This window comes from Mauremys reevesii, linkage group 5, assembly GCF_016161935.1.
Source record: "Mauremys reevesii isolate NIE-2019 linkage group 5, ASM1616193v1, whole genome shotgun sequence".
Taxonomy (NCBI): Eukaryota; Metazoa; Chordata; order Testudines; family Geoemydidae; genus Mauremys; species Mauremys reevesii.
In genome coordinates, this window is record NC_052627.1 from 96,625,638 (window position 1) to 96,652,898 (window position 27,261).

Below are 27,261 nucleotides of genomic sequence, written 5' to 3' on the forward strand. Positions count from 1 at the left end.
AGCACAGGGCCTGAGGCTGTCCCCTGTGTGGAGCATACTGGGGGTTGGAGAGCTCCTTGTGCCCAACTTCTCAGTGCCCAGTGACAATTTGGGCCTGAAATCTGTGTTCCTGTAACGCAAAACCCTCCCGAATGCCTATGCACCAAGGGGCAGAAATAAAGTTGCTGTGAAATCCTTAGCTCTGAATATCCTGAGTTGGGTCTGATCAATATTTCATGGCTAATTTTTTCTGAGTGCATACATTTATATGCTAAAACATGCTTAGAAAATGCAGAAATAGGCAGATTCATCTGAAATAACTGGAAGCAATGTAAATTATTCAAAATAAAAGCAATCCAATAAATTATGTTAGTTTTTAAATAACTTTGAAAAAAAATATCCAGTGATGCCCTGAAGTAGCTCGCAGGAGCCTCTTAAAATTCTAACAGGCCTGGGGAAACTTCCATGTCTTTGATAAGAATTCATGCTCCCTGGATAATCCCTACCAGACATGGCTTCACAAAACTATTTCTAAAGAGCAACTTTTTTCCATTTGGACCATGCCAGATCACTTGATTGTCAGGTAAGTTCAAAAATATTTTGTGGTTGAGTTTATCACCTCTGCTCCCCTGACTCCCCTAAAGGTCTTCACTCCTCCCCCATTTCAGGTCACACAAGCTATGTTACACTAGTAATATCCTCTGTACATTTTTCAGGAACAAAGTGTAAATGTTTCCAGCCAGAGCACTAAATAGAAGTTTGTTTACTTGCTATAGTGAGAGTGTGATTTTGTTTAAACAGAAAAAAAAAAAAGAATAGATTCTCTAGCCTTTCAATCTGCTCACTACAAACACCAGGGGATTTATCAGTCACTATGGGATAAATCCCTCTGTTAACATACTGCCCGTGATAATGCTCCTAATGTTGTATGTGGGTGTTTTTGTTTTTTTTAATACAGATGCATATAGAAGAAGGGCTGGGTAAGGAGCTGCTGCAGTTCTTGTATGTGTGTGGGCCACTCAGTGGGAGTGGGCTGGGGGAATGGCAGAGGGATACCTAGTAGGTCCAGGAACTCTGTGGATCCAGTTGCTACAAAACCAGCCTAAGGAAGGCAGGGCATATCACAGGATCTAGCAACAGTGGTGGATCTGCAGAAAGGGTGCTCTGTGTTCTGGATCTGGCTGGGGTTGGAGAGGACTCCAGCCTGCCCTATTTCTAGTCTTGCACATAAAGCCAGTTTTCACAGGGGATGAGAATCTCTCTTAAAGAGGTTATGTTTATAAAAATAAACGAACAATAAAAAGGAAATGCTCTCATATCTTACCCCAGTGGCAGTTAAAGAATCAGAAAACTTCTTAGATAAAGACAATACTTCATTGCACATGGCACTTGTTAAACTGGTTATAAAAAAGAAAAGAGACAAATGTTAAAAATATACTTCTGCTTCATCTCAGAAGTCAAAGTTCTGCCGACAATCTTGTTTCTAATCAATTAAATTTTATCTTAAAGTGTCCTGGGATTTCCTCTACTGGTAAGTAGAATCATGAAGGAGGCTTTATGCTTTGGATTTGAAAAATCCAGCACTGGTTACAGCTGGAGACAGGATACCAGAGTAGATCAAACACTGGTCTCTTTTGATATGGCACGGTTTTGTTTTTTTGTAAAAATACTAGACTTTTAGTCTAATTATTGCTTTACTTAAGGTTATACCAACCCAATGACTAAAAATACCACTGGAAATAAATACTCCTGCTTCCAGCTAGAAAGAATGTAATGAGTTTTTTTTTCTCTCCAAAGCAGTGGATTGTATTAACAGAAGAAACATTGTCTAGTGGTTAAAGCACAGGGTTGTGAATGAGGAGATCTGGATCTAGTCCCAGCTCTGTCACTGACTTGTTATATAACTGTACCTCAGCTGGGGCTCAATCCTGCAAGGAGCAGAACATTCTGGCTCTAATCCAGCAGACAATTTAAGTACTGAATTTTAAATAAAAGTGCCTGCACTGACTTTAATGGGATTATTCACATGCTTAAAATTAAGTATGTGTATAAGTACATTGCTAGATCAGGATCAGAATGTTCACCACCTTGTGGGGGTCATGTGTTTAGGGGTTAATCCAAACACCACTGAAGTCAGTGGGAGTTTTTGTATTGTCTTCAGTGGGTTTTGGATTGGATCCTTAGGCCCCAGTTTTGAACCTGGGATTCTTGAAGTTAGGTGCCCACACCTCTGGGCAGGTCCAGCTCCAGGCATCAGCACAGCAAGCAGGTGCTTGGGGCGGCCAACGCAAAGGGGCGGCACGTCCAGCTCTTCGGCAGCAATTCGTCAGCGGGCCTCTCGGTCCCTCTCGGACGGAAGTACCTGCTGCTGAATTGCCGCCGATCGTGGTTGGTTTTTTTTGCTGCTCGAGGTGGCAAAAACGCCGGAGCCAGCCCTGCCTGTGGATTGGCAGTGCGTTGGTGACGAATATGGCATAATTGCTTAGAAATAGATTTTTGTGTCCTTTTGGCAGAGTACAAATGATGAGACCCTATTGTGGAGTGTAAAAGTGAATTCTGTGCATGTTGGTATACTATCTTTGGTTGTGCTGGTAAAAAGTGCACCTAAAATGAGTGTGCACATTTAATCTCTAATATAGCAACAAAAAGTCATCAATTTATAGAATCATAGATTATTAGGGTTGGAAGAGACCTCAAGAGATCATCTAGTCCAACCCCCTGCTCAAAGCAGGACCAATCCCCAAATCCTTAAACGGCTCCCTCAAGAATTGAACTCACAACCCTGGGTTTAGCAGGCCAATGCTCAAACCACTGAGCTGTCCCTCCTCCCAGTACATCTGTTGTGTTTTTTGTAAAAATATATCTGATATGCATGTCAGCAAATCACAGGCAGTCTGTGATTTGATTGCCTTTGAAAATAGTGTGGCAGAAACTCTAAAGTCAGTCCTGTTTGTTGATCCATGCTGTGTTATGGTGTCTGCAAAAGCTCTGGACTCAATAAAACTGTGCGAATGTTAAGCAAGCTCATACTGATGACAAAAATAAAAAATAAAAAAATATATATTCACTTTGTCATAACTTTTGCTTGGTCCTGGGCTGTCTTTTCCACTTCTTGCCCATGAAGAATTAACTCTGCTACTTTATGAAGCTGTTCGATACAACGAGCTGTTATCTCAGCAAGGCTTTCAATGGATAGCATGTAGACTTCCTGAAATGAAACCAAGAAACAGTAACATAATTTCTATAGACTAAAAAAGAGACTTTGTAAACTACGGCAGAGTACAAACTGGGATATATCAGTGCATACAAAGCCAAGGAATACCAGCTGTTACCTATCCTTAAGGAAAAGGGGATGCAAGTGTAAGGACCTCATGCTTGCTTATCTCCGAGAAGTGAAAAAGCAAAACTGCCATTCATTTCAATGGGAGCAGGGTCGAGCCCTAGGAGTTTCTATGGTGGAGTTTTTGGTTCTGGTCCTGATAGATGCTGAAATTGAGCCCTTAACACTCATGCAATGTACATTGATTTCATAGGGAGTTGAGAGGATCATGCCATTCCCAAAGCACATTTCCATAGTGAAAATGAATTATACTCCTGATAAAAAATTCATTTTGCTAGCAACAAAATACATAAAACTCTTTCTAATCTCAACTCCCAGTGGTTTAGCAGTATCTGAAAATCTGCAATAACATAATCACAGTACAACTCAGTTTCTTACATTTTAAAGTGTTTGGATTTTTTTAAAGGGAACATAATGGATTTTTTTTTATTAGAGATCATTAAAAACAACACAATTTAACACTGTCATAACTTAAATTAAGAAATTCAGCCACAGTTAACTAGACCCACAGAAGGCAATAGCACTAGTGGGTATATTTAGCCTTAAGGAAGACCTTTTGTAAAAAAAAAAGCGTAACCTTTTGGTTTGACTAGTAAATAATATTGCTATTTTGCCAATCTGTTTATCCATGAATTTAAATATAAATTAATCATATATTTTTTTCATTTATTGGCATCTGAAGAAAGAGTCACTGCCAAATGTTGAGACATGACTTTAAATATGGTACATTGCTACAGACAAAACACCATAGGATTTTCCCATCTCCCTGAATTTAATCTTTTGTGTAAAAGCTATATTTGAGGCTTTTAATTTTTTTAAAGTTTAAAAAGTTACTATTGGCAGAGGGTCTGATCCTGTTGATTATTTACTCATGAGAATAATCTAATGGTGAAAAATACTTATATAAGTAAGGTTTGCAGAATTAGGCTCATAGTTATTGATTACCATCTCTTTTAAGTTCCTTTATAAAGTTAAATAACTTCTCCTTCTGGAGATATTAAAAACAACAACACACCACTCATAAGGATGAAGCACAAATGCTGGTTGTGTAGAGAATCCAGCCAAAGAGATTATGATTTTGTTTATGAAATTTCTCCTTCTAGGAAAAGCAGCAAAGAGTCCTGTGGCACCTTATAGACTAACAGATGTTTTGGAGCATGAGCTTTTGTGGGTGAATACCCACTTTGTCGGATGCATGACATGCTTTTACAGATCCAGATTAACACGGCTACCCCTCTGTTACTTGACTCCTTCTAGGACTATTTTACCTCCACGGTTTTGTTTTTCTTTTCTTCTGTTTTATTATCACCATCTCCTCCTCCTTGTTCAGGCTTTTGTTCATCTTCTTTGTTTTCCTCTCGCTTCTCTTCCAAGTCTAGTGATGTGGAGAAGTTGGTTTCTTTTAGCCAGTCATGAGCTTTTTTCCTAGCCTGCCAAACAAACCCCACAAAAAACCTCCTATTATTCAAGAGTGGAAGATCAAATAATGTTGCTGAAACACAAGTTAACAGTACATTTCTTTACCTAGTTTTACTGTTCCACTCAAAATTCTTATTTACATCAGGCATGTACATAGGAGAAAATCTTTCTGTCCACTGAAGCATTGCTCACCTATGGCCATATACTGAACTATATTATGCTGCCCTTAACCTGCATATAGAGCTATCATTAAGATTAAGGTTACCAAAATCTCAGTTTTATGCAGGATGTATCTAAGAAATAAAAGAAAAGGGAAATTAAGATCTGAGTGAAAAAGTGAAGCAGAATTTTTATAAAGAAAGAAAAAAATAAGCAAATTCTTTGAATAAGCTAAAACAAGTCCAAATTCAGAAACAAAATTAGAAAGAAAGCAACTGGATTTTGAACTGCTTAGTACCAAGCCTATAAGTGGATCAAAGCAGAAACAGCATCAGTGATGTCTTTCCAGCCAACTGGTCAATGGACGAGTACCACTAGCCATTTCCAGTAAATGGACTCAGGCTAGTGGTACTCATGGTAGTGCTCTCAAAATAGTGGGGTAGCCAGTGCTTTGAAGTTGCATCCCAGGCTGGAGTTCAGACACTGAAGCCTTTGGAGGGGGATGGGCTTCAGAGCCCAAGCTGCAACTTCAAAGCACTCTCTACACAGCTATTTTGACAGTGCTAGCACGAGCCCTGCTACCCAAGTATGTAGACTTGCTGTGGTCTGTGTAGACGGACCATAATAGTCTAAACCAAGCCCTCATGTAAAGATCCCTATTCTATCTAAGCAGCAAAGAGTCCTGTGGCACCTTATAGACTAACAGACGTATTGGAGCATGAGCTTTCGTGGGTGAATACCCACTTCGTCGGATGCATGTAGTGGAATACCCACGAAAGCTCATGCTCCAATACGTCTGTTAGTCTATAAGGTGCCACAGGACTCTTTGCTGCTTTTACAGATCCAGAGTAACATGGCTACCCCTCTCATACTATTCTATCTACTAAAGCTTTTCCCACTTTGAGATTTCTTTGTGTGGCCCATCATTCTGGGTTGTCAGTGAGAGAGTAGCTAGCTAGCTAGCCTGGCCCCCTGGTTCTGGACTGACTCACCTAATCTCTTCTACCACAGCCCTCTCTATTTAACATCTCTGTGCCATCCACCATTTGTGCTCTGATCTGCCACCCTAGATACTACTCTACATCGAATTTCAGAGCAGTGCCCACTAGTTCTTCTTTATACTAGGGAGTGGAGGCAGGTTCTGTAACTTGCACCAACCTTATTAAGTTTGTCAGGAGTGGCAGCAACGTGCAGTTCAAACAGCAGCTCAGTAAGCATGCTAACAAACTCTTCTTCCATGTCTGCTGCAAAAGGAAATAAGATTATTTCTGTGAGCATGTTGTTTTTGTCATAGCAGTCAAAAATCAAATCAAAGATCAGATCCCCAATATAGAACCAGCACTGGTTAGACCAGGGGTCGGCAACCTCTGTCATGCAGCTCGCCAGGGTAAGCACCCTGGTGGGCTGGACCAGTTTGTTTACCTGCCGCGTCGGCAGGTTCAGTGGACTGCAGCTCCCACTGGCCGCGGTTCGCCGTCCCAGGCCAATAGGGGAGGCAGGAAGCAGCGCGGGCAAGGCATGTGCTGGCCACAGCTTCCCGCCGCTCCCACTGGCCTGGGACGGCGAACTGCGGCCAGTCGGAGCGCGATTGGCTGAACCTGCCGACGCGGCAGATAAACAAACTGGCCTGGCTTGCCAGGGTGCTTACCCTGGCGAGCTGCGTGCCAGAGGTTGCCAACCCCTGGGTTAGACTAACAAAATGTGAACGTCTCCACTCTTTGTTTCATCAAAGGAAAAAAGGGAGACGGCAGAGGTATATTTTTAAGGACAGGTTAGACAATCACCTGTAAGGGACGGTCTAGGTATACTTGGTTCTGCCTCAGCATAGGAGGATGGTCTAGATGACCTCTAAGTCCCTTCCAGCCCTTCATTTCTATGATTCTGTATAAGTTACAGGTTGTGGCTTACCTCCCCAGAATTGCAGTGGGTCAGCAGAATCACCAGGGAAAAACACATACAACTCCCAACAGATAAGCCCCTTTTCTCAAATGAGAATATATATACACAACACAGCAGCATAACTAGAGAATATAAGGTAAAGGGTGTTTCCTGCTTATTCATAGGTTCCAAGGACAGAAGGGATAACTGTGATCATCTAGTCTGACCTCCTGTATAACATAGTTCACAAAACTACCCCCAAAATAATTCCTTTCACTCTGTGGGGACTACAGCTAAAGAGGGTAATTTCCTTTTTACTTTAAATTTGAACTCTGGTTAAGCAAGACTTTCATTTTTGTGGTTTAGTCTATGGCAGAGGTTCTCAAACTGTGGTCTGTGGACCACCAGTGGTACATGAGCTCCATTCAGGTGGTCCGCGGATAGTTCCCTTTACGGTGCGTGCCTGGGAGGTCACACACAAAAGAATGAAGGGCCACCTCCCTAATTAGTGGAGCCGCGCAGGTGTGGCTCCACTAATTAAGTGCCTGGACCCTGGAGAAGACGCACATATAAGGTGAGGTGTTGGCCTTGGGGGGGGGGAACAGGGGTAGGTTGGAGGGGGCACTGGGGTGAGAAGAGGGGGTTGGGGGAATTGGGGACATGCAGGGCTACGGTGGCCAGAGAAAGAGGTGACTTTCTCCAGCTCCAGGGCTGCGGCTGCCAGGGAGAGACAGCCCTCCTTCCTAGCTTTGGCTCCGTGGCTGCTCTGGCCGGGGAGATACCCAGGGCTGGTGCAACCATTTAGGCGACCTAGGCGGTCGCCTAGGGCACTAGGATTTGGGGGGTGCCATTTTCTTTGGCTGCGACTGCGGCGGCCGGATCTTCGGCCGCCCTGGTCGCCGCCGGCATTTAGGTGGAGGGTGGGGAGCTGCCGCAAGGGGGGTGCCTCAGGGCAGAGGGGGGGAGCTGCCGTGGGGGGGGGCCTCAGGGCGGAGTGGGGGAGCTGCTGCGGGGGGGGGGAACGCCTCAGGGTGGGGACTTGGCGGGGGAGGGCACAAGGTGGAAGTTTTGCCTAGGGCGCGAAACATCCTTGCACCGGCCCTGGAGATACCCCTTCCTTCCCAGCCCCAGCTCAGGGGCTGCTGCGGCGGGGGAGAGAGAGAGAGACCCCCTCCTTGCCAGCCCCAGCTCAGGGGCTGCTGTGGTGGGGAAGAGAGGGCACATCCATTGCATTAGAAAGGTCAGACTACTGATATTAAAATATGAGTTGTGTGCTTTTATTTGTAGAACAAAAAACAATTATTAAGGTTTTTTTCATATAGCTCTTTTATCCAAAGCGCTTTACAATAGTTAGCTAACGGTACAAACAACATTTGGAAGGATCATTAAGTGGTCCACTGAGACCCTCAGCAATTTTCAAGGGGTCCACGAAAAAAGAAGTTTGAGAACCACTGGTCTAAGGTGCAGGAACTTTCTCTCATTGTAGAATGTTTGTGAGTAAACCACAGATTCTCTGTGCTTGACCTCCAACTTGGTCATACAGATTCCTTTTGTCTGCCTGTGACAGCTCAAACTACAATCATTGTTTCCCAAGGGCCTATTGTGTTGTTTCTGTGGGGCTTCCCAAGATGCATATATTTTACTATCTTTTAGTTTATCTTTGACATCACAGATAATGCTTTCCAAGATGACAATTTCTGCCATGCAATTCTACCATTTTATCTATGTAATCTCCTAAAGTATCTATGGTAGGTAACCTATCACTTAAATCAGCCTCTGTACCAGATGACTGGAGGATAGCTAACATAATGCTGATTTTATAAAAGGCTCCAATGGTGACCCTAGCTTTTACAGGATGGTAAGCCTCACTTCAGTATCAATCAAATTGGTTGAAACTAGTATAGTAAAAATAGAATTATCAGACACATAAAAACAATATCTTGTGGAGGAGTCAACACAGCTTTTGTAAAGGGAAATAACATCTCACCAATCTATTACAATTCTTTGAGAGTGTCAACAAATATGTGGACAAGGGTGATCCAATCAATACAGTGACTTGGGACTTTCACAAAGCCTTTGACCAGGTCCCTCACCAAAAGCCCTTAAGCACACTAAGCAGTCATGGAATAAGAGGGGGAAGATCCTCTCATAGATCAGTAATTGATTAAAAGCTAGAAAATAATGCATAGAAATAAATGGTCAATTTTCACAAAGAAGAGAAGTAAATGGCAGGATCCCCACAAGGATCTGAACTGGAACCAGTGATGCTCAACATGTTCATTAATGATCTGGAAAAGGGGTGAACAGTGAGGTGGCAAAATTTGCAGATAATGCAAAATTACTCAAAGTTAAGTCCAAAGCTGACTGCAAAGAATTACAAAGGGATTTTACAAAACTGGGTGACTGGACAACAAAATGGCAGGTAAAATTCAATGCTGATAAATGAAAAGTAATGCACATACAAAATGATGGGGTCTAAATTAGCTGTTACCACTCAAGAAAGAAATCTTGGAATCATCATGGATAATTCTCTGAAACCATCCACTTAATGTGCAGCGGCAGTCAGAAAAGCTAGCGATGTTAAGAACCACTGGAAAAAGAATAGACAATAAAACAGAAATATCATAATGCCCTAAATTAATCCATGGTATGCCCACACCTTGAATACTGTGTGCAGTTCTGGTTGCCCCATCTTATAAAAGATGAAATTAGAAATGGAAAAGATATGGGCAACAAAAATGTCTATGTTTAACTGTGTCATTATTTGCACCCTGCTGAAACTAGAGAAGCTGTTCACTGACACATTGCACAAGTACCAGAATTTCTGATAACTTGTGGCATATAAAATATGATACCCAGTTCAATTACCTTGTCCCTTAATGTCAGGTAGCGACATGTGAAGTTATTGATATTAATGTAGCCTTAAGAATTAAGTACAGCCACTTTTCAGGTATACTCATCTTTTGTTGGGCATGAATATCACCACAGTTTGAAAGGAAACAGAAAACTACTTCAAAAACACATTTGTCCCTTTGGAAGCAAGAAGTGCTCTTTCCCCTTACTCCTGTGGATGCTGATTGTACCTGTCTGTCTGATCCTAAAGAAGGCATGGAAACAGGCTACACACCCAATTCCAAAGTTGCCAAGAATGAGATTTATGCAAATGAGCTTTCTCAAAGATCCTCACACATCTGTCTCTTGTGCAGGCTCCACAGAGATAACTGCAGCTCAAAAGCTGTAGTAACATCCTTGGAGCAGCAACAGAAGGTGAGAAATGGTCCAGGATGGGTCCTCAAGGTTACAGCAAAGAAAGAAACCCTCCAAACAGTTTATTTGAAGGTAGGGAAGTGTTTTTCCTCCAGTTAAATCTCTTATCTTTTGTATATGTAGAGCACAGCCAAATGATACTGTAGCGCTATCAAATACTGTGACCTCATCTACAATGGGAAAACACGATGTCTAGCAAGACAGTTAGCCAACATGTGTTAATCAACATGTTTTTAGGTGCTGCTGAGCACCTAGACAGAATTTAACATGTTCAAAAACATCTTGTCTAGGACCATGTCTTCACTGGGGAAAAAAAGGTTTGAATTAAATTCCCACTGAAGACAAGGCATTTCTAGTTTTAACACAAGATAGCGGGTTGAGTTAAAGACTATAGGGGAGTTGGAGTTTAACTCTACTTGGTAACTAATGATAAAACTCAACTGCCTTGTCTTTGCTGGGATTTTAACCTGAGTTATCTAACTCAAGTTAAGAACACACCTCTTATTTGCAGTGAAGACGTGCCCTGGGTTTGACCAGGACCAGCTAACTAATAATTAAACAACACTGTTTTTGTTCACATGAGGTGCTCAGTGGTATTGAAAAACCTGTTAAATAGTATTAAGCACACCTCATTTTCCCAACGTAGCTAAGGACTATATCATGGCAAATTGCCGAAGGGCCCTAAACAAATCATTTTAGGTAAATAAATCAAATAAAAGAAAAAAGACCAAGAATCTGCTCTGGGAAGGACACACCTCAGTGCAACCTGAGAAGCTGCATTTGGTTTTGTAAATAGGATCAGAAACATGAACCACGGTAAGTGGAGAATAGAAACCTAGTTTAAATTATATAGCCGTTCGCCAATGAAGGCTGGCTGAATTAGAAACCTGCAACAGTTAATAAAACTGTGCTCTGTAGGGGGAACAAACATTTACATCATTAGCAGAATTAAATTTAAAGATGCTGGATGTCATATTTATTTTAAAATGACAGATTAAAATAGCCTTTTATGGCCCTATTAACTGAATTCTTTAAGTTTTATGAGCCTTTATTCACTGGCTGCACTCAATAAAGACATTTAGGAATGCATGTGTTAAATTCAGAGCACGGCCTGGTGCTCCTGTCTCACAGGCCTCCCGATAGTCATGAGAAACCCCTTCCCCCATTCTCCTGTTTTTTACACCTTTCCTGAAGATCCCAACATTTTATTCTGGCTGAGAAAAGATAAGTAGGATTCTCTTAGGCACCCTCAAAGATGTTGTCTAGAGGGGACATTGCAGGGCAATGTAAGGAGATGTGCACAGTGTCTTTGCAATGCTCCGTGCATGGCCAATCAGAAGGGGAAGGCAGCAGCAAGCACTAAAACTCAAGTGTCTCATGTGGGTGTGCTCACCACAGAGATGCCAGCCCTGCCCTAATGGAAAGGGCCTATAGATAATTAAAAATTTTCAACAGTTTTCGAACCATCCTATAAAATTTAATAAAAAATTATATCCTTGCTACTCTATATAATTCTATAGGATGGTTAAAAAAAAAAGCCTTTAAGGCCTGATCCAAGGCCCACTGAAATCTGTGGAAAAACTCCCTCTCAGCTCAGAGGGCTCTGGAGCAGGCCCAGAGAAAGAAATTCACAGCGTTTGTAATCCTATTAGGTTTTAGAGTAATTTCTACAGAACCCTATTGATTTCATCCCTCTTAAATTATATAGGATTTTCCCATAAGGGTTTATCTTGCTCATCGTTTCATACAGTTTAAGGCCAGAAGGGATCATTAGTCTTACATCCAGTATATCACAGGCCATTAATTTCATTTAGTTACCCTCATATTGAGCACAATAACTAGGGTTAGACTAAAGTATTTCAGCCCTCAGGAGACTGAGTTGTAGCAAAAAATCTAGCTCAGCTACGTGCAAGTTTTCTAGCTGAGCAGCAAAACACTGGGATGTATAAACCAAATACCTGGCAACTTTGTCCTCAAGAGATTCAACACAGCTGCTTGGAAGCATGTTACAAATATTTGAAAAGAAAATGGGTCTCCTCTCCATTTCTCAAAGGCCAGATTTCTCTCTCCATCTACTTTAGTAATTCTGTCTAAGGCCAGATGTTAAACATTTAAATAGTTAATATTTTTATAGTCTCAGCCTCTTGTATTAAAAAAATGCAACTTGACATTGTCCCCTTAATTGTTTGTAAATATCTGTGGACAGACATCATGTGATGGGTACAAGATATGAAAGTTCCCTTGTGGAATTGCTGCTTATGCAGTATGGGTGACATTTGCCACTGTGCAGAAGGAGAGGGCAAATCCTGTCCACCACAAAAGGGCTGATTACAAAGGGCTACACAATGTACTGTATTATACTGCCTTTACTCTGTATGTGGAGCTACGTACACACATAAATGGATCATGGGGCTTAAGTGGTGCATAGGAATTGCCCTGGCTTTCTGCACTGGGGTTGCCCAATGTGCACGAATGTTACCCAATGTGCACTTATTGTGGTTAAAGGAAATGAGTCACCTCGAACAGTAGCTGATCTTACTGCAGCCTAAAATAACTGTTGGACTTTCTGAAGACCATTCTCTCGCTCCAAGCTGTATTGAACATGTCTGTGGTTATCATTTCCTCTGTCACAAGGGAGGATGTATTTTGGTCTTCTACCTGATTTGCTTTTGCAGAGAAAAATCTGCAATGCTTTTTGCTTCCGTCTTTATCTTCAAGGAGCTCTATGGCTTAGGCTCAGCATATAAGAGATGGCTTAGAGCTTGAGAATGAGGACGTTGGTTGACAAGTCCCCTCCTCAGGAACAACTGAACTTTCCACCTTAAGGGTAAAGCTCACCTGTGCTGGAGATAGAACATTCTTCGGGGCTGTTGTGAGGCTGTGGAATGAATTCCACAGGCATTAAGGACCATCACAGACCTCACCACTTTCCACTACAAATGCAAGCTCTGTTTCTTGGATGTGCTCTCTCTAGTACAAACTCAAAGCAATGTTTACATTAAAAAAAACAACCCTACCAAACTAAACACTCCATTGCACACACAGCTTTCCCTTCAGGAGAGGATGAAAGAACAAACCACAGGAGACAGATGTTAGTCCCTTTGCTTAATAAACTATTGGAAGGTGCTAGGAGACTATGGTGATGAGGGCAATTATGTAGAGTAGAACAGAACAGAAGTTGCTGCTGCCCCAGGCAGTGTCAACAATGAAATATCTCTAGACACTTCTTTTAAATAAGGTTTTATTTCAGTGATTCATAATTTCAGATTCTTGGCCACACATCTCTCAGTATTTTGCAAAATGTAGGATTGTATAGGCCTGCATCCCTGAGATTAGGAGAAGACCCTCATATGTAAAACAAGGTCTTCTAAGTTATTGAGGATAGAGTCCATTTCCATTGATTTCAAGAACTCAATTCAAAATGCACAACCCAGGAGGAGAGGGGACTCCGGTGGCTGTAAGCTACCTATACAACTTTCTGATTCTGTCCTGTTTCAGAGGCTGCAGAGGCACCTGGCATAATGTAGGCAGACCTAGGGGGTCTCTCTAAGTAATGGAAACCTCCCTAGGCTGCCCTCTGGACCACAGCATGGTCTGGAATCCTCACAGTGCTGTATGCTGCAGCCCAGCCTGTGACATGCCCTTGCTGCCCCCCAACACACCCCCTAAGTCAAGACTTGCAAAGAGAAACTTTGGAGGCAGCCTTATGGCTTTCTTCAACAGTTCCAGTGCGAGGGGAATCCTCTCTCAGCAGGAACTGGGGCTTTTAGGACCCTTTTATGCCTTGTCAGCCCTTTTACCTGGTGTAAAGGTGCTGGAGCAGGGGTAAGGATCTCACCCACTGGATACAGCCATTATGGGAGAAAATCATTGCTGAACTCCCCTAAACTTTTAGCCTATCGTGCATACACGATTTTATAAGCAGAGTCTATAAACCAGAATGTCAATCAACTGAGTTTGAAATGAACATCTAACAATCCAAGCTTCCCTAGTCTCCACTGTATTTACTTCTTTTGAAGAATGTTAGGGTATTATAGAGAAATTCACTCCAAATTGTCTGTCTACTCTCAACTCTCAGTTAATTAAAGCATACTAGTTTGGGTTAAAGTTTTTTTTTAAGTTAAACATATAGATTTAATAGGTCTCAACTGGGATACACCAGTATTATTTTAATTACCTTTTTTTTCTTGATCCTCTTCATTATTTGTTTCCTTTGGAACGAAGATCTCTTTAATAGCAATTAAGTCATTTTTCACAGTTTCCAACTGCTCTCCATTAAGTGATGTTAAAAATGACTGAATCTGAGAAAGAAAATGACAGTGATTACTACTAACCCAAATCACCCCTCTCTTTACTGAAATTAGGAATTTTGATCCTGACCCCAAGGTGTGTTGAGCAGTAGACAAGAACTCCCATTAGAAGATCAGGTCCTTTATCTAACCTATCTATCTTATCTAGGGATTAATTACATGCTCATCTGCTTGGTAGCCGAGTTTCTGACAAATATTACACAAGCCTTACAAGATACTCAGGCTGCCTCCTGCTCCCAGAGCACATTTTTTTGATAACATCTTATCATTATTCTGGGAAGGCTTTGGTGAAGAGTGGGTAGGCAGAGGGGAAGACTTGCTGTCAGCCTGAACAGCTGTGGCAGGGAATTCCAGAGTAGTGGCCCTGTTCCCTGCTCCCACAAGGCTTACTCACATTACCTACAGTCCAACTGTTTTGAAGAACGTAGTGGTCATGGCATGTCATTGTGCCTGAGAAAGTCTGGTTCTAGCCCACTGAAAGTTTTGAAAATTAAGGCTATCAACCTAGGGGATGACTGTTAGTGTCTGCTCGCCTCACAAGCAGCCTTAGTTCCACCAAATGCCCATAGGCTGTCTTTGGTGGACACTCACCGGTCTGCTTTCGTCTTCAACTAGGAATCTCCTTGCAGAGTCCCCAAACTGCTGTCACTTTTCCCCCGCATGTAGGCTGCTAGATCTGTAGTTGATACCCAAGCACTGAACACTCTTGCTTACAAGAGATGAACCTCATTTCATTATAAAGAAGTCTGTGAGCTCTGGTTAACTTGAACTTAAATGGACTCATGCTAAGTTTTGGCTATGATGAATGAGAATGTGTTTTGTTTGTTTTTATAGGACCTGACTGTGATTTTTGTATTTACAATTCTACACCTAGAAATAGTTGCAAATGCTACAACTATAGGGACATTAGGTGTCAAAGTGCTGTTGAAATGGGCCTGCAGTTATTTGAAAAACAGGAGGCTGAAGTGAGACCCTTTTAAAAAAGCAGGACCATTCTGTTTAAGAGAAACTATTCCTTATACTTCTATTTTTTGGGAGGGCAGGGAGAGATGGACTTTAAAAGAAAAAGGTGGAGGAACAAACGCTGAGAAATGTATTTGAAAAATGTCATAATGTATAAATACCACCGCTAAGTGTGAACCAAAGCTTTCCTGAATGGCTGCACAGCAGAGCCAATAAACTGACAGTTGAAAGTCACAGAGACCTAATTAACTTAAGCATGTATCTCAGAGTAATCTTACAGGGTTTGTCTACACAGCAGTGTAAGCCCAGGTCTGAGTCTGGACCCAAGGCAACCCTCTCTTGCATCCACACTGCAATTGCGCTAACCTAGGGCTTGGACTTAGGGTCCCAGGAGCCCGTAGGGCTGTAGGGTCTGAGCCTGAGTTAAACCTGGACCTAGGGTCCGAGCCCTATTGCTATCCTGTGTGCACACGGTTTCATTTTGACTTGGGGTCCCAAGAATCTTCTAGATGTATCCTACAGTTCCTGGCGGCAGAGTAGCAGTGCTGCAGGCAGCCAGCACAGTGGTCTGGAAGTGCCATTACTGCTGGCTGAGCCTGCTCCCCATTCCTGCATCCTCCTGTGGTGGTGGTGGCTCTGGCTCCTGCGCCTCCTTGCCGTCATGTGGAGCTTGCTCAGAGCAGGGAGCAAATTTGCCAGTTGGGATGTGGCTCTTGGCTGTTGAGGATCATTACCCCCCTGGCCGAGGTGAGCCAGGACCTCTCCCACTCCCTCTCTCTGCGGGGTGTGCTCTGATCTCTTGCCCTTGCTCCTGGGCTCCCACTGCCCTCCCTGGGGCTGCGTGTGCAGGGAGACCCTTTCTGTGTGCACTGTCAGGATGGTGAGTGGGAGCTGGTCCCCAAACTTCCCCGCAGCCTCCTGGCATGCAGCAGGGGCAGGGATAAGGGATCCCCGGGGATGCACTTTACCAGTCTGCAGCCAGGCTGGGGTGTCTGTGTGTTTTAAGAGATGGAATCTTTGGGAGGACAGCAGCAATCCACCACTTCGGTCATGCAGGCAAGGGCCACACACCCTGGGTGGAATGGAGCAGGAAAGAAAGCAGCTAGTTCTGGATCCTCTGTGGGGATTGCCAAGAGCTGAAGAACTTGATTATTAGGCAGACAAGTGGGTCACCAAGTTGGCTGCTTCTTGAGACTTGTTAGTAAAAAGTGGGAGTAAGAAAGTGCCAGCGGTTGAACATTGGAGGCTGCTTCTGCACCAGTCTTCAGCTGGGCCAGGGTTAGAAGACTTTAGACAGGGGTGGTGACTCTGATGCAGTGTATGACCTACTCGGGGTGTTCCTTCTGCAGGGTGAGTGATCTGCAGTTTGCACAAGCACACTATCAGCCACAAACAAATTTATTTTTCATCATGTCATTTTGACTTGCACTGCATGCCAATCGAGACCACTCCCTCCCAAACACTGCCCCTCACCAAAAATGAGCCCGTTTTCCCCTCCCCTTGAAGCACATTCCCATAGGTACTATTTTCCCTCTGCCATTGGGCCATGGAAGTCCGTAATGTGAGCACACAAAGTACCCCTTACTTCCGCTGCTTAGGTACAATCAGCACCCGCCACGCTAGCTTCACTTTCTGGCTGAGCTACCAATCCAGTGTCTCCTCGCTGTCATAGGTCCTTTTAGAGGGAAGTGGCTCACCTCTGGCTTTCCAAAGGTTGTGAAGAGCACAGCAAGCCACAGTAACGCAGACAGCCGTAATTACACTGGCATCTAAATGGGTTGTAAACACCTCCAACAGAATATTAATCTGCCAAAAGCACATTCAACAACCATTCTACACCTGCTTAGAGTGTAATTAAACTTTTTTTTTGTCTGGGCCTCTGAAATCAGGGTATGATTTCACAAGCCAAGGCAAAAGAGGGTACATGGGTTCCCTGATAACAACAATGGGGACAGTAACACCAGTTATATCTATGTCATTTGGTGGAAATAGTGTCCCAGCCTGTCCATGAATGTAGACTCCAGAGCAGCAAAAAACTCTGGCATCATTAACTTTTCCTGTATAGCTCACACTGACATTCATAAATCGGCCTGTGGGGTCCACTACTGCCTGCATAACAATGGAGTAATACCCTTTGCTGATTATGAACTCATGTGCTCCTTGAGGAGGGCCAATTATGGGCACAAGTCCCATCAACAGCACCGCCACCGTTAGGAAACAGAGTGTGCAGTAGAGTTTTCCCTCAGTACACCATGTTCCTAGGGCTAGAATGTTGACATTGGTTGGGGGCACTAGGCACTCTGGAATACGGTTACTCTTGACTTGGGTCAGTGCACTGCAGTGTGGATGTCAAAGCCCTAGGTTTGAGCACGGGTCAGAAAATTCTTAACCTAGGGTTAAGCAATATAGATGCCCAAGCCCAGGTTTCCCTGACATGGGTCAGCTGACTCAAGTCCCAATTACCCTAGGTTACATTGCTGTGTAAACGTAGCCACAGAGACTGCTTACATCTCTATTTATATCTTGGGTTGGTCAACAACAAGATAACACAATGCAATAAAGAATATTTAGAAGTTAAATAAATAATCTGGAATGCATTTTCTTTTATTAGCCTCTTGGTGTAGTTGGTGCAAGGTTCCTGAATATAAATGGTAACACCTTTAATAAAAACAATACACTTGAGTCTTCTGGTAAAGCTTGAAAGAGCATTAGCACCTTGTAACAGGTTTAAAATGCAGAACACATAATGTCTTAACAACTAGAACTTTCAATGGCAGATTTCCTTGCTTCCTTTGTGCTAAATCCTGGTCCTCCTGACTTCATGAGATACAGGATTAACCCTTGGGACCAAATCAGTACCCAGTGAAGTCAATGAAAAAAACTCTTATTGACTTGTATGGGGAGATTAATGCTTACAAAAAGTATTTCACTAAACATTGTGTTTGTGATTTATGCAGTTTGCATACTGTACCTTGGCTTCACTTTCATTTGACAGAATTTCCAGAGCTTCAAGATGGGACAAACCTTGGAACTCATCAAAAAGCAACCCATAATGCGCTGTCCTTTCAACTGTAACTTGCTGGGCCAATCTCTGCTTCTCTTTCTCTTTCGCTTCTCGCAACAGCTGCAAAAATATACATCATTCCTGTTGATTTATTGACTGCACTGCAGATTTGGCAGTTTTTATTACTCTCAGCCTCATCTCTTCTAGGCAGCAATAATAAAATTTGGTACTATATCACACCTGCAGAGCTGAAATTTTAGTCAGCCTCAGATATGCCTCATAATTTTTTTTTATTAACCTCTCTAATAAAATATTTAAGTAGCGTTCTAGATGTGTTTTTCCCTATGGTAATTATTAACTGTCTTTAAAAACCAACCAACAACAAATAACATTGCTCATATCCTCAAATGCAGTGTTGGCTACAGGTAATACCTCAAAAAATTTGCCACCATTTGCAAGGGAAGAAAAATTAAAAAGTCTTTACTTCATCCAGTGCCCGATACAGGTCCTACAGTACGTATACATAGAGCACAATCTCTGCAGAATGCTGTTTCCAGGGTTCCTACTCACATGAAGTACATATATAGTGAATATATAGTGAAACCTGTTGTAAATGACCTTTGGACCCACAAAAATAATTTGCTTAACGAAGGTAGGGTTTTGTAATAAAAATGGATCAGAACTGTACTCCATACATTTGGGGATATTATGGAGTGCTCTCTTAATACAGAAGGTTGCCTAAGAAGAAATGGCCTCTTGTATACATTTCCCACTGTATTTATGGGTTAAATTTCACCCTATCCAAAGCCTATGAACCACTTAAGCATACTTTGACATTTTATGCTTATGTGGCACTTTGGCCTTCTCCTGTCCCTCTGCACCAGGATGAAATATCTAGCTCTACTATGTTTGCACTATTTCCTATTTCAATTTGATATGTTATGACATTCAAGTATTCATTAGATGTACAAGGTATACTGTGTCAGATTTTCAAAGGAGCCCCATTTTCAATACTGCATACACAATTCTTCAGATCTAAATTTTGCATGCACAAATTAGATTAAAAGGAAGCAATGGACTGGGACTCAGGAGAACTGGGTTCAGTTATTGTACCACAGACTGTGTGAACTTAGGCAATCACTTTACCTTTCTCTGCCTCATTTCCCCACCTCTTATTACCTCCATTTAATACTTCCTTTCTCCCATCCTTTGTTTCCCTTGCCCATTTAGGTCCCAATTCAGGACCAAACTTACGCATATACCTGCCCATGCAATTAGCTGGTTTCATGTAGATGTGTATTTTTGCAGACACAGCTGTAGTCCAGTGTTTGAAAAATTGGTTCTTACAATCTAGATGACTTTCTTCAGATCATAAATTTTCAGCCAGATCAAATTTTGAGTCTACACTACTTGAGAGAGTCCCCTTTATTGCCAGAGTTGCAATATTACATTGCGAAGTGCCTTGGAATGTGTTAGAAAAAACACATTACCCAAAACTAAGCCCTGATCTTGCAATCAGATCCATGTAGAAACTTCAACTGCAGTACTGGGGCCATAATATTTTATGGCTATACATATTTCTTTTTTAACAGTAATGGCCGTTTGGAGCATTGCTCAAGTAGATATAGGTAAAGTGTATAATTATGTAATTTGCTTAGCATGGATTAGTTTGCTTTTGATCTGTTCTAACAGTATCATCCTGTTTCTGCTTACAGTGGTAGATGTTAAAAATGAAACATCTTATTGGGAGAAAAATATCTCACTGCAATATTACATTCTACAAACAGGAAAATATTGTGGTAATATAAAGGCGCCCTTTTAATGTCTACTGCTATAGGATTTCCCTTAACCTTACTACCTATAGGTTTTATGCTACCTAGGTCTATCTGTGTTTATTAACACAGACACACAGACACAGTTTATTGATGAAATTCTATTGCAGTGAGCAAAAGTAGTAAGCAGTTACTGAACGTCTGTACCTGGAGAGCTAAAGTAACGGGTACTGGCAATGATTATATTCAGATTATACTGTTACAAGGTCTCTGAATCTTTGAAGACACAACTCATGACTTGACTCATATGGTAAGGGCATGGTGCATTGCTATTGAGTATGCTGTTCCCCTAGATGATAGCATTAATTTAAAAGGATATAAGTAATAATTTTTTACTGCTTTAATTTTTTTCCCAATAAAATGAATGCTATATTCCACTATTACTCATTCCCCAGGAAAGCACTACAACTATGTATGTATTGGTGTGAATACAGATTTATAACTATTAAGAAAACATAAAGGGTTTGAGCACTTCTCCAGAGTACGTTTATCACCTGACACAGTATCTTATGAAAATCAGTAATTGCACATCCTTGCTTATATGCAAGTGCTAATTTTACAAAACACATTAATTTGCAGTCCTGCAGAGAACAAAGTGGAGCTGACACAATGCATAATTTTTATTTGCATAGGTCTAACTATACTAAATTAACCCTACTACTGATGTGAATGAAATTCTTGCTCAGTAATCTGCAACCGCACTAACAAAGAGGGTTTGAAGCAATCCAACCTGAGATAGGGAAACTGTTCTTTCCATCAGTATTTTGGTTCTCTTAAATCCAGGATCACTTTCTGCCAGGACATTCATGGTTTTCTTGCCGATAAATTCCAAAGCATCTAGACCACCTGTCAAAACACTTTTTCCCTGCACATAAAACAATGCAGTGTGGTTATTTTCTTTACACTTTATGTTAAAAACCATTGGTTCTGCTGATGCTGACTTTGAATTTTTAACTCCCCAAAGTTTCTCCACCCTTACTAATAATAGGACTTATGACTTCATCAATCATCTCACTTTGCTTTGAATCCATTTTCCAGGAGAAAAAGTACTATACAAAGGTTTTATAATTAACTTATTTTGAATGATATTTAATAGCTTGAGGTCAATAAGAAATATGCCCAATAGCAATTCTCTTAATAAAGTAAAGAATAATAATCAGAGAATAAAGCCATATTTACTTTGTATACATGGATGGTTCATCTTTTCCTTTAAGTGCAAATCTTAGGTACAAAAGGTTCCTTTGAAGTTAAGGACCCTTATGAAAGGAGTTCACCTCACTCGTGTAACTGAGTTTTTTTTTCATTTGACAGCTGCAATGAACTGCTACATGGGAGATTCTCTCACATGAAGCTATTGATTCTATGTCCTCTCACCAGCTTTATTCATCTCCCTCATTGGTTCAGCTACATGGAAGAACAACCTACACTGGCTAACTGTTCTGTCTTTAGCCTAGACTCTATGTCTGGCAGCTTCTCAAATTAGGAGCTGAACATGGAAAACTTTACAGAGGTCTCAGCAGTCAAGACTGCCTCTGTTCTCAGTGTTAGAACATTGAAGGAAACTTTTTTCAACAAGAGGCAGGAGTCACTACATTACCATGAGGAACCTGAACTGCTCTTTTTCTTCTTGATACCATTTGTTACCTTGATATGATGGCCTTCACCACCCACATGGACAGCTCTAACTTTCCAGTTCTCCCTCCTAATTCTCCCACTTGCAGACTGGCCTCCCCGTGGAGCTCAGGCAGTCTCATCCAAACCCACCACCAGCAAATTGTAGGTAGCTACAACCTCACTGACTCTGTGACCCTCACTGCAGCCCTCGGGGAGTGGTCAATGGAAATCTTCCCATGTTCCCACAATCTTTGACATTAGAGTGAAGCTATTCATGGCATGCTTCGAATGGGCTGGACAATCATTGAAAGGGAACATCACCCTCACCAGTTTTGCACAAAGGAAACCCTGCCATCTATGCTTCCTAGATGCTGCCTGCAATTTTTGCAATCCCATGCTAGAGCACCAGGCAAAAGAGTTCAATGGAAAATGACTGTAGAGGTAGCATTTTATACACACTGAAAGGAACAAGGCAAGATGTGGATGGATAGTGGAGAGGTAAAATGGAAGAAGCAACAGGATTAGGCAAAAGCTGGGATAGAGCGGAGAAGAGGGAAGAAGAGAGTAAAACGCAATGTTTAGGTTTTGAGCCTGGATCACAAGGAATATGGAAAGGACAATGGTAATAATGGATAAGGGAGGAAAGATGAATAGTTAGTTCAAATTTTGCCATGTTGAGTTTGAGATGGCACCAAGATATCCAGAGAGCAGTGTCAAAGAGACAGCTTGAGATGTGAGACTAGGCAAAGAGGGAGAGGCCAGGGCTAGAGAAGAAAAGGAATCATTTAGTAAAAGTCTTGAACCAAGCAAATGTAGGATTGTCTTGTTTTATCTGCCAGCAAAAATATCAGAAACGCTCCTTTCAAAGTTAATCACAAAGGACTTGATTTTAATAAAAATCATGAGAGCACCACACCTCCACATGATTCCCAAGACTTTGCATAGACATACACAGTGCAGCAGCCAGAATTTTTTTTAAACTAAGTCTAGTCCCAAATGTTCACTCAAAGGCCATGTCTACACTTTGAGCTAGCGATGTGATTCCCAGCTCACATACACATACTTGCGCTAGCTCAATGAAACAGTAGTGGAGCCATGGTAGCATGGGCAGCAGATTTAGTGGCATGGTTCAAAACCAGGCTGAATACAAACTCACCTGAATCTCGTGGGTAGGGCTCAGCATTGCTAAGCTGTGCCTCTGCTGCCACTGCCTGTGCTACTGCAGCTAGGCTACTGTTTATAGGTGCAGTAGCTCTCATCGAGCTAGCCTGAGTATGTGTATGCAAGCTGGGAATTGCACCCATAGCTCGCAGTGTAGGTGTAGCCTAAATTGGTTACTTTCTTTGATATACCTGAAACTTTATATTGAGCTAGTTATTTTTGCGTGAAAGTGTCATTGTAGATCTGTGGTTCAAAAACTGTTTTTCAAACAGTCACAAACTCCCAAACCCTTGTCTTCAAATGTGACTTGCAGTTAGAAGGCACAAAGGAGAACTTGAGAAGACAAGACACACTGGAGTTACTCACTGTGTTCTGTACAGCATTAGTGATTGTTGACAGCATCCCACGAGATCCAGATGAAGGAGAAGAGGGTGAAACCCCAATGGAGCTCTGGTCTGGGGCATCACTGGAATCTAATAAAATGAAAAAGAGCCAGGCACAACACATGTTCAACACTGTGCTATCTTCAACAAATCACAATGAACTGGATTCTGTCACCAAAATCTTTGAATTTCCTAAATTGTATACATTTGATAATTTGTCAAAAAGTTTTGTTCAACTTGCACTAATAAGCTACTTACTGATCCCTGGTGTTTTGCTCTCAGTTGTGGCAGGTTGTGCGCCTTCTGACGATGTTGAACTCGCATTATGAATTCTTAGAGTGGCTCCTGCTTTTTCCTTTACTGCAGTTAATCCATGACCTGTAATGGTACAAATATATTTTAGATGCAATTATGCATGTGTCTGTGATTTGGAAACACTCATTACTAATAACAAGGCATAATATTTAATGCTTAGTAAATACATCAATTAAAAATTAGGTGAAAAATCACAAAATATGAAGCCTACTACATCTGCTTAACTTATTTTCTAGGTCAGAAAAGGCAGCTAGACCTTCATTTACTCACTAGTTATATTAACACATTTCAAACTCGTGTCCTGTATGTTAATTGAGCAGAAATGATGAAACTGAAATAGAATACAAATGATACAGGATATAGATCATTGTAAATCTTGTTACTGTGACAGAGAAAGGTAAAGTGCTCAATCTTTCAAAGTACTGAGTGCCTTCAGCGCTGATTAACTGAAATGGGAATTGAGGGTGCTCTGTGCCTCCCAGGGCTGGGGCTTAAGCGGAATTCAGACGTTTCATAAGAATGGATGGCCATACTGGATCAGACCATCTAGCCCAATATCCTGTCTTCCGACAGTGGCCAGTGTCAGATTCTTCAGAGGGAATGAACAGAACAGAACAGTTATTGAGTGATATATCCGCTGTCATACAGTCCCAGTTTCTGGCTGTCAGAGGTTTAGGGACACCTGGTGCATAGGGTTGTATCTTGGCTAATACCCATTGATAGACCCATCCTCCAGGAACTTATGCAGTTCTTTTTTTAACTCTGTTAATAGTCTTGGCCTTTACTATATCCCCTGGCAACGAGTTCCACAGATTGACTGCGTTATATGAAGAAGTACTTCCTTGTGTTTTTTTTAAACCTGCTGCCTATTAATTTCATTGGTTGACCTCTTGAATTATGTGATGGGGTAAATAACACTTAATTATTCACTTTCTCCACACCAGTCATGATTTTATAGACCTCTCTCATATCCCCCCTTAGTCATCTCTTTTCTAAGCTGAAAAGTCCCTGTCTTTTTAATCTCTTCTCATATGGAAGCTGTTCCATAGCCCAATCATTTTTGTTGCCCTTTTCTGAACCTTTTCCAATTCTAATATATCTTTTTGAGAGGGGTGACCAAAACTGCATGCAGTATTCCAGGTGTGGGCATATCTAAGATTTACACAGTGGCATTATGATATTTTCTGTCTTATTATCTATCCTGTTCTTAATGTTTCCTAACATTGTTAGCTTTTTTGACTGCTGCTGCACTCTGAGCAGATGTTTTCAGAGAACTATCCACAATGACTCCAAGATCTCTTTCTTGAGTGAAAACACCTAATTTAGACCCCATCATTTTGTATGTATCATTGGGATTATTTTTTCCAGTGTGCATTACTTTGCACTTATCAAGATTGAATTTTATCTGCCATTTTTTTGCCCAGTCACCCACTTTTGGGAGATTCCTCTATAACTCTTTGCAGTCAATTTTGGACTTAACCATCTAGCGCAATTTAGTATCGTCTGTAAACTTTGCCACCTGTTTACAGCCTTTTCCAGATCATTAATGAATATGTTGAATGGCACAGGTGCCAGTACAGATCCTTGGGGAACCCTGCTATTTGCCTCTCTCCATTGGGAAAACTGAACATTTATCCTACCCTTTGTTTCCTATCTTTTAACCATATACTGGACCTTTCCTCTTATCCCTTGATTGATTACTTTGCTTAAGAGCCTTTGGTGTGGGACCTGGTCAAAGGCTTTCTGACAGTCCAAGTACACTATATCCACTGGGTCTCCCTTGCCCACTTGCCTTCCGACACTCTCAAAGAATACAATTCATGCAATTCATCTTTTCTCCCAACATTTTTGGGGCTATCAGATTTGTTCTCAAGTGTCAAGTATCAGAGGGGTAGCCGTGTTAGTCTGGATCTGTAAAAGCAGCAAAGAGTCCTGTGGCACCTTATAGACTAACAGACGTATTGGAGCATGAGCTTTCGTGGGTGAATACCCACTTCATTGGATGCATGTTTTACTTGGATTGGCATTTTAGGAACCCTTTCCCTAAAAGTCCTGAGAGGTGATACGAAGGAGAGTTGAGCATGCTCAGGACCTTACAGGACTAGGCTCTGAACACAGATGCAGGGATTTCCCTTATGAACCTTTGCTCTCTAAACAATCAATCATCCCACTCTCCTGGGTTATCTTATTGCTCTAATTTTAACCTTCAAATCATCTTCCCCCACTAATACTAACCAGCTTTAATTGTGTATGTTACCTGGGCATCTGACCTTTGGACAGGAGGAGCTCTGGTTGGATCAGGTGGCAGAAAAAAAAGCATTACACCCTCACTTAGGAAGGTATTTGGTAGGTGGTCCCATTGAAGTCAATGGGACTATTCACAACCTTAAAGGCAGGCTTAGGTAAAGGTTGTTCTTTCAAAAGCATACAGCGTTTGCCAAACTCTGCTGCTACTGGAGTCAACAGGACCAGGGTTAGGACAATGCTGAGAGCTTCTGAAAATCCTCTTGCATATACCTTGCTAATTTGGGGCCTAAGTATGCATAAGGAGGTGTTAATGATACTTCCGCACACTTATGCTTCTCTGCCATCAGCTAAGTTGTCATGAGTTAAAAAGCTGTGATGTGAAAAATCAATCTAGAAAACAAATCAAAGACATTTCTAGAAATCTAAAAGAAACACAATTGTAGGTGTTTATTAAATATTGTCCATACTCCCTAATATTGGGAACTGCATGCATTTTATAAATTAAAAAATGAGTCTTCCCGGAGTTATTTTGATTGCTGCAAAACAGTTCATCATTAGCTAGAGTACAGTATAGTATTTATATGCATTTGGGGTATCCAATTAGAGAGAGATGCAACAAACCATTGTGATTGAGGGTGGAGTGGAGGGAAGTTTTGCTGCATGATTCTGTGATTGCCAGATGGATTACCCATGAGATGCTCTATGAATTCAATAAGTATCGTCTGGGGACCATAAAATTACATAAAATAACTCCACATTGTGAAACAGCACATTTGAGAGATCATATGCAAGAACAGCAGAGTATCGGGGGGAAAACACAAAGTTCCAAAGTAGAGAAATCTCTTACAGAACAGACCTGCAGATTGTGCTGACTATGTGAAATAACTGATTTACTATTTTATAGTTTAGTCTACATGGGACTCTTGCATTTTACCTTGAAACAATGAGACTTGGCAGCTTAGAATTTTTATTCGTCACCACAAGATGGTTGAAGTGATCTTTGCCTCTTTTTTTCTGTCTCACAAACTGTAGTTGTATGTCAAACTGTGCATGGTTGGTTAGGCTACCAGCAATGAAACTGTGAGTCAACAGAGTTATTTCAGATTGGAGTTCTACTTTATCTTTCCCTAGTCTGCTGTGCATTTTAATTGGTTCAATGAAAATATTATTAGCATTAGTAAATTCATGATTCATTATTTTTATTGACCAACTTTCTGGGACTTGTTTAAGTAATTGTTAATTTGTGCCTGTAAACTAATATAGCTAGATACTCTATATTGCATTCGTTAGCATTTCTATTATTTATATTTTTACAAAAGGGAAATCCAAAAGAAATGTCAATTACTTTTCTTTTCCTACTGAGTCATAAAATTGTATTCATCTTCTTTTG

The 27,261-nt window shown here is 41.5% G+C and overlaps 1 protein-coding gene across 6 annotated transcripts in view; it reads right to left on the reverse strand.

The window, feature by feature from the left end:
• The window catches only part of FAM114A1 (family with sequence similarity 114 member A1), a 53,620-nt gene that overhangs the window by 6,939 nt on the left and 19,420 nt on the right, over positions 1–27,261 (reverse strand). For 4 of the 6 annotated variants that reach the window (XM_039539912.1, XM_039539909.1, XM_039539911.1 and 1 more), the window contains 9 exons: positions 23,568–23,687; positions 23,293–23,399; positions 20,882–21,016; positions 18,287–18,439; positions 14,220–14,343; positions 6,056–6,141; positions 4,588–4,749; positions 3,048–3,187; positions 1,304–1,376 (listed from right to left, as the gene is read on the reverse strand). In XM_039539912.1, coding sequence (XP_039395846.1) covers positions 1,304–1,376; positions 3,048–3,187; positions 4,588–4,749; positions 6,056–6,141; positions 14,220–14,343; positions 18,287–18,439; positions 20,882–21,016; positions 23,293–23,399; positions 23,568–23,687 — 1,100 coding nt within the window. The remainder of the gene's footprint in view (positions 1–1,303; positions 1,377–3,047; positions 3,188–4,587; positions 4,750–6,055; positions 6,142–14,219; positions 14,344–18,286; positions 18,440–20,881; positions 21,017–23,292; positions 23,400–23,567; positions 23,688–27,261) is intronic. The other 2 variants (XM_039539913.1, XM_039539915.1) reach the window with 2 other exon arrangements.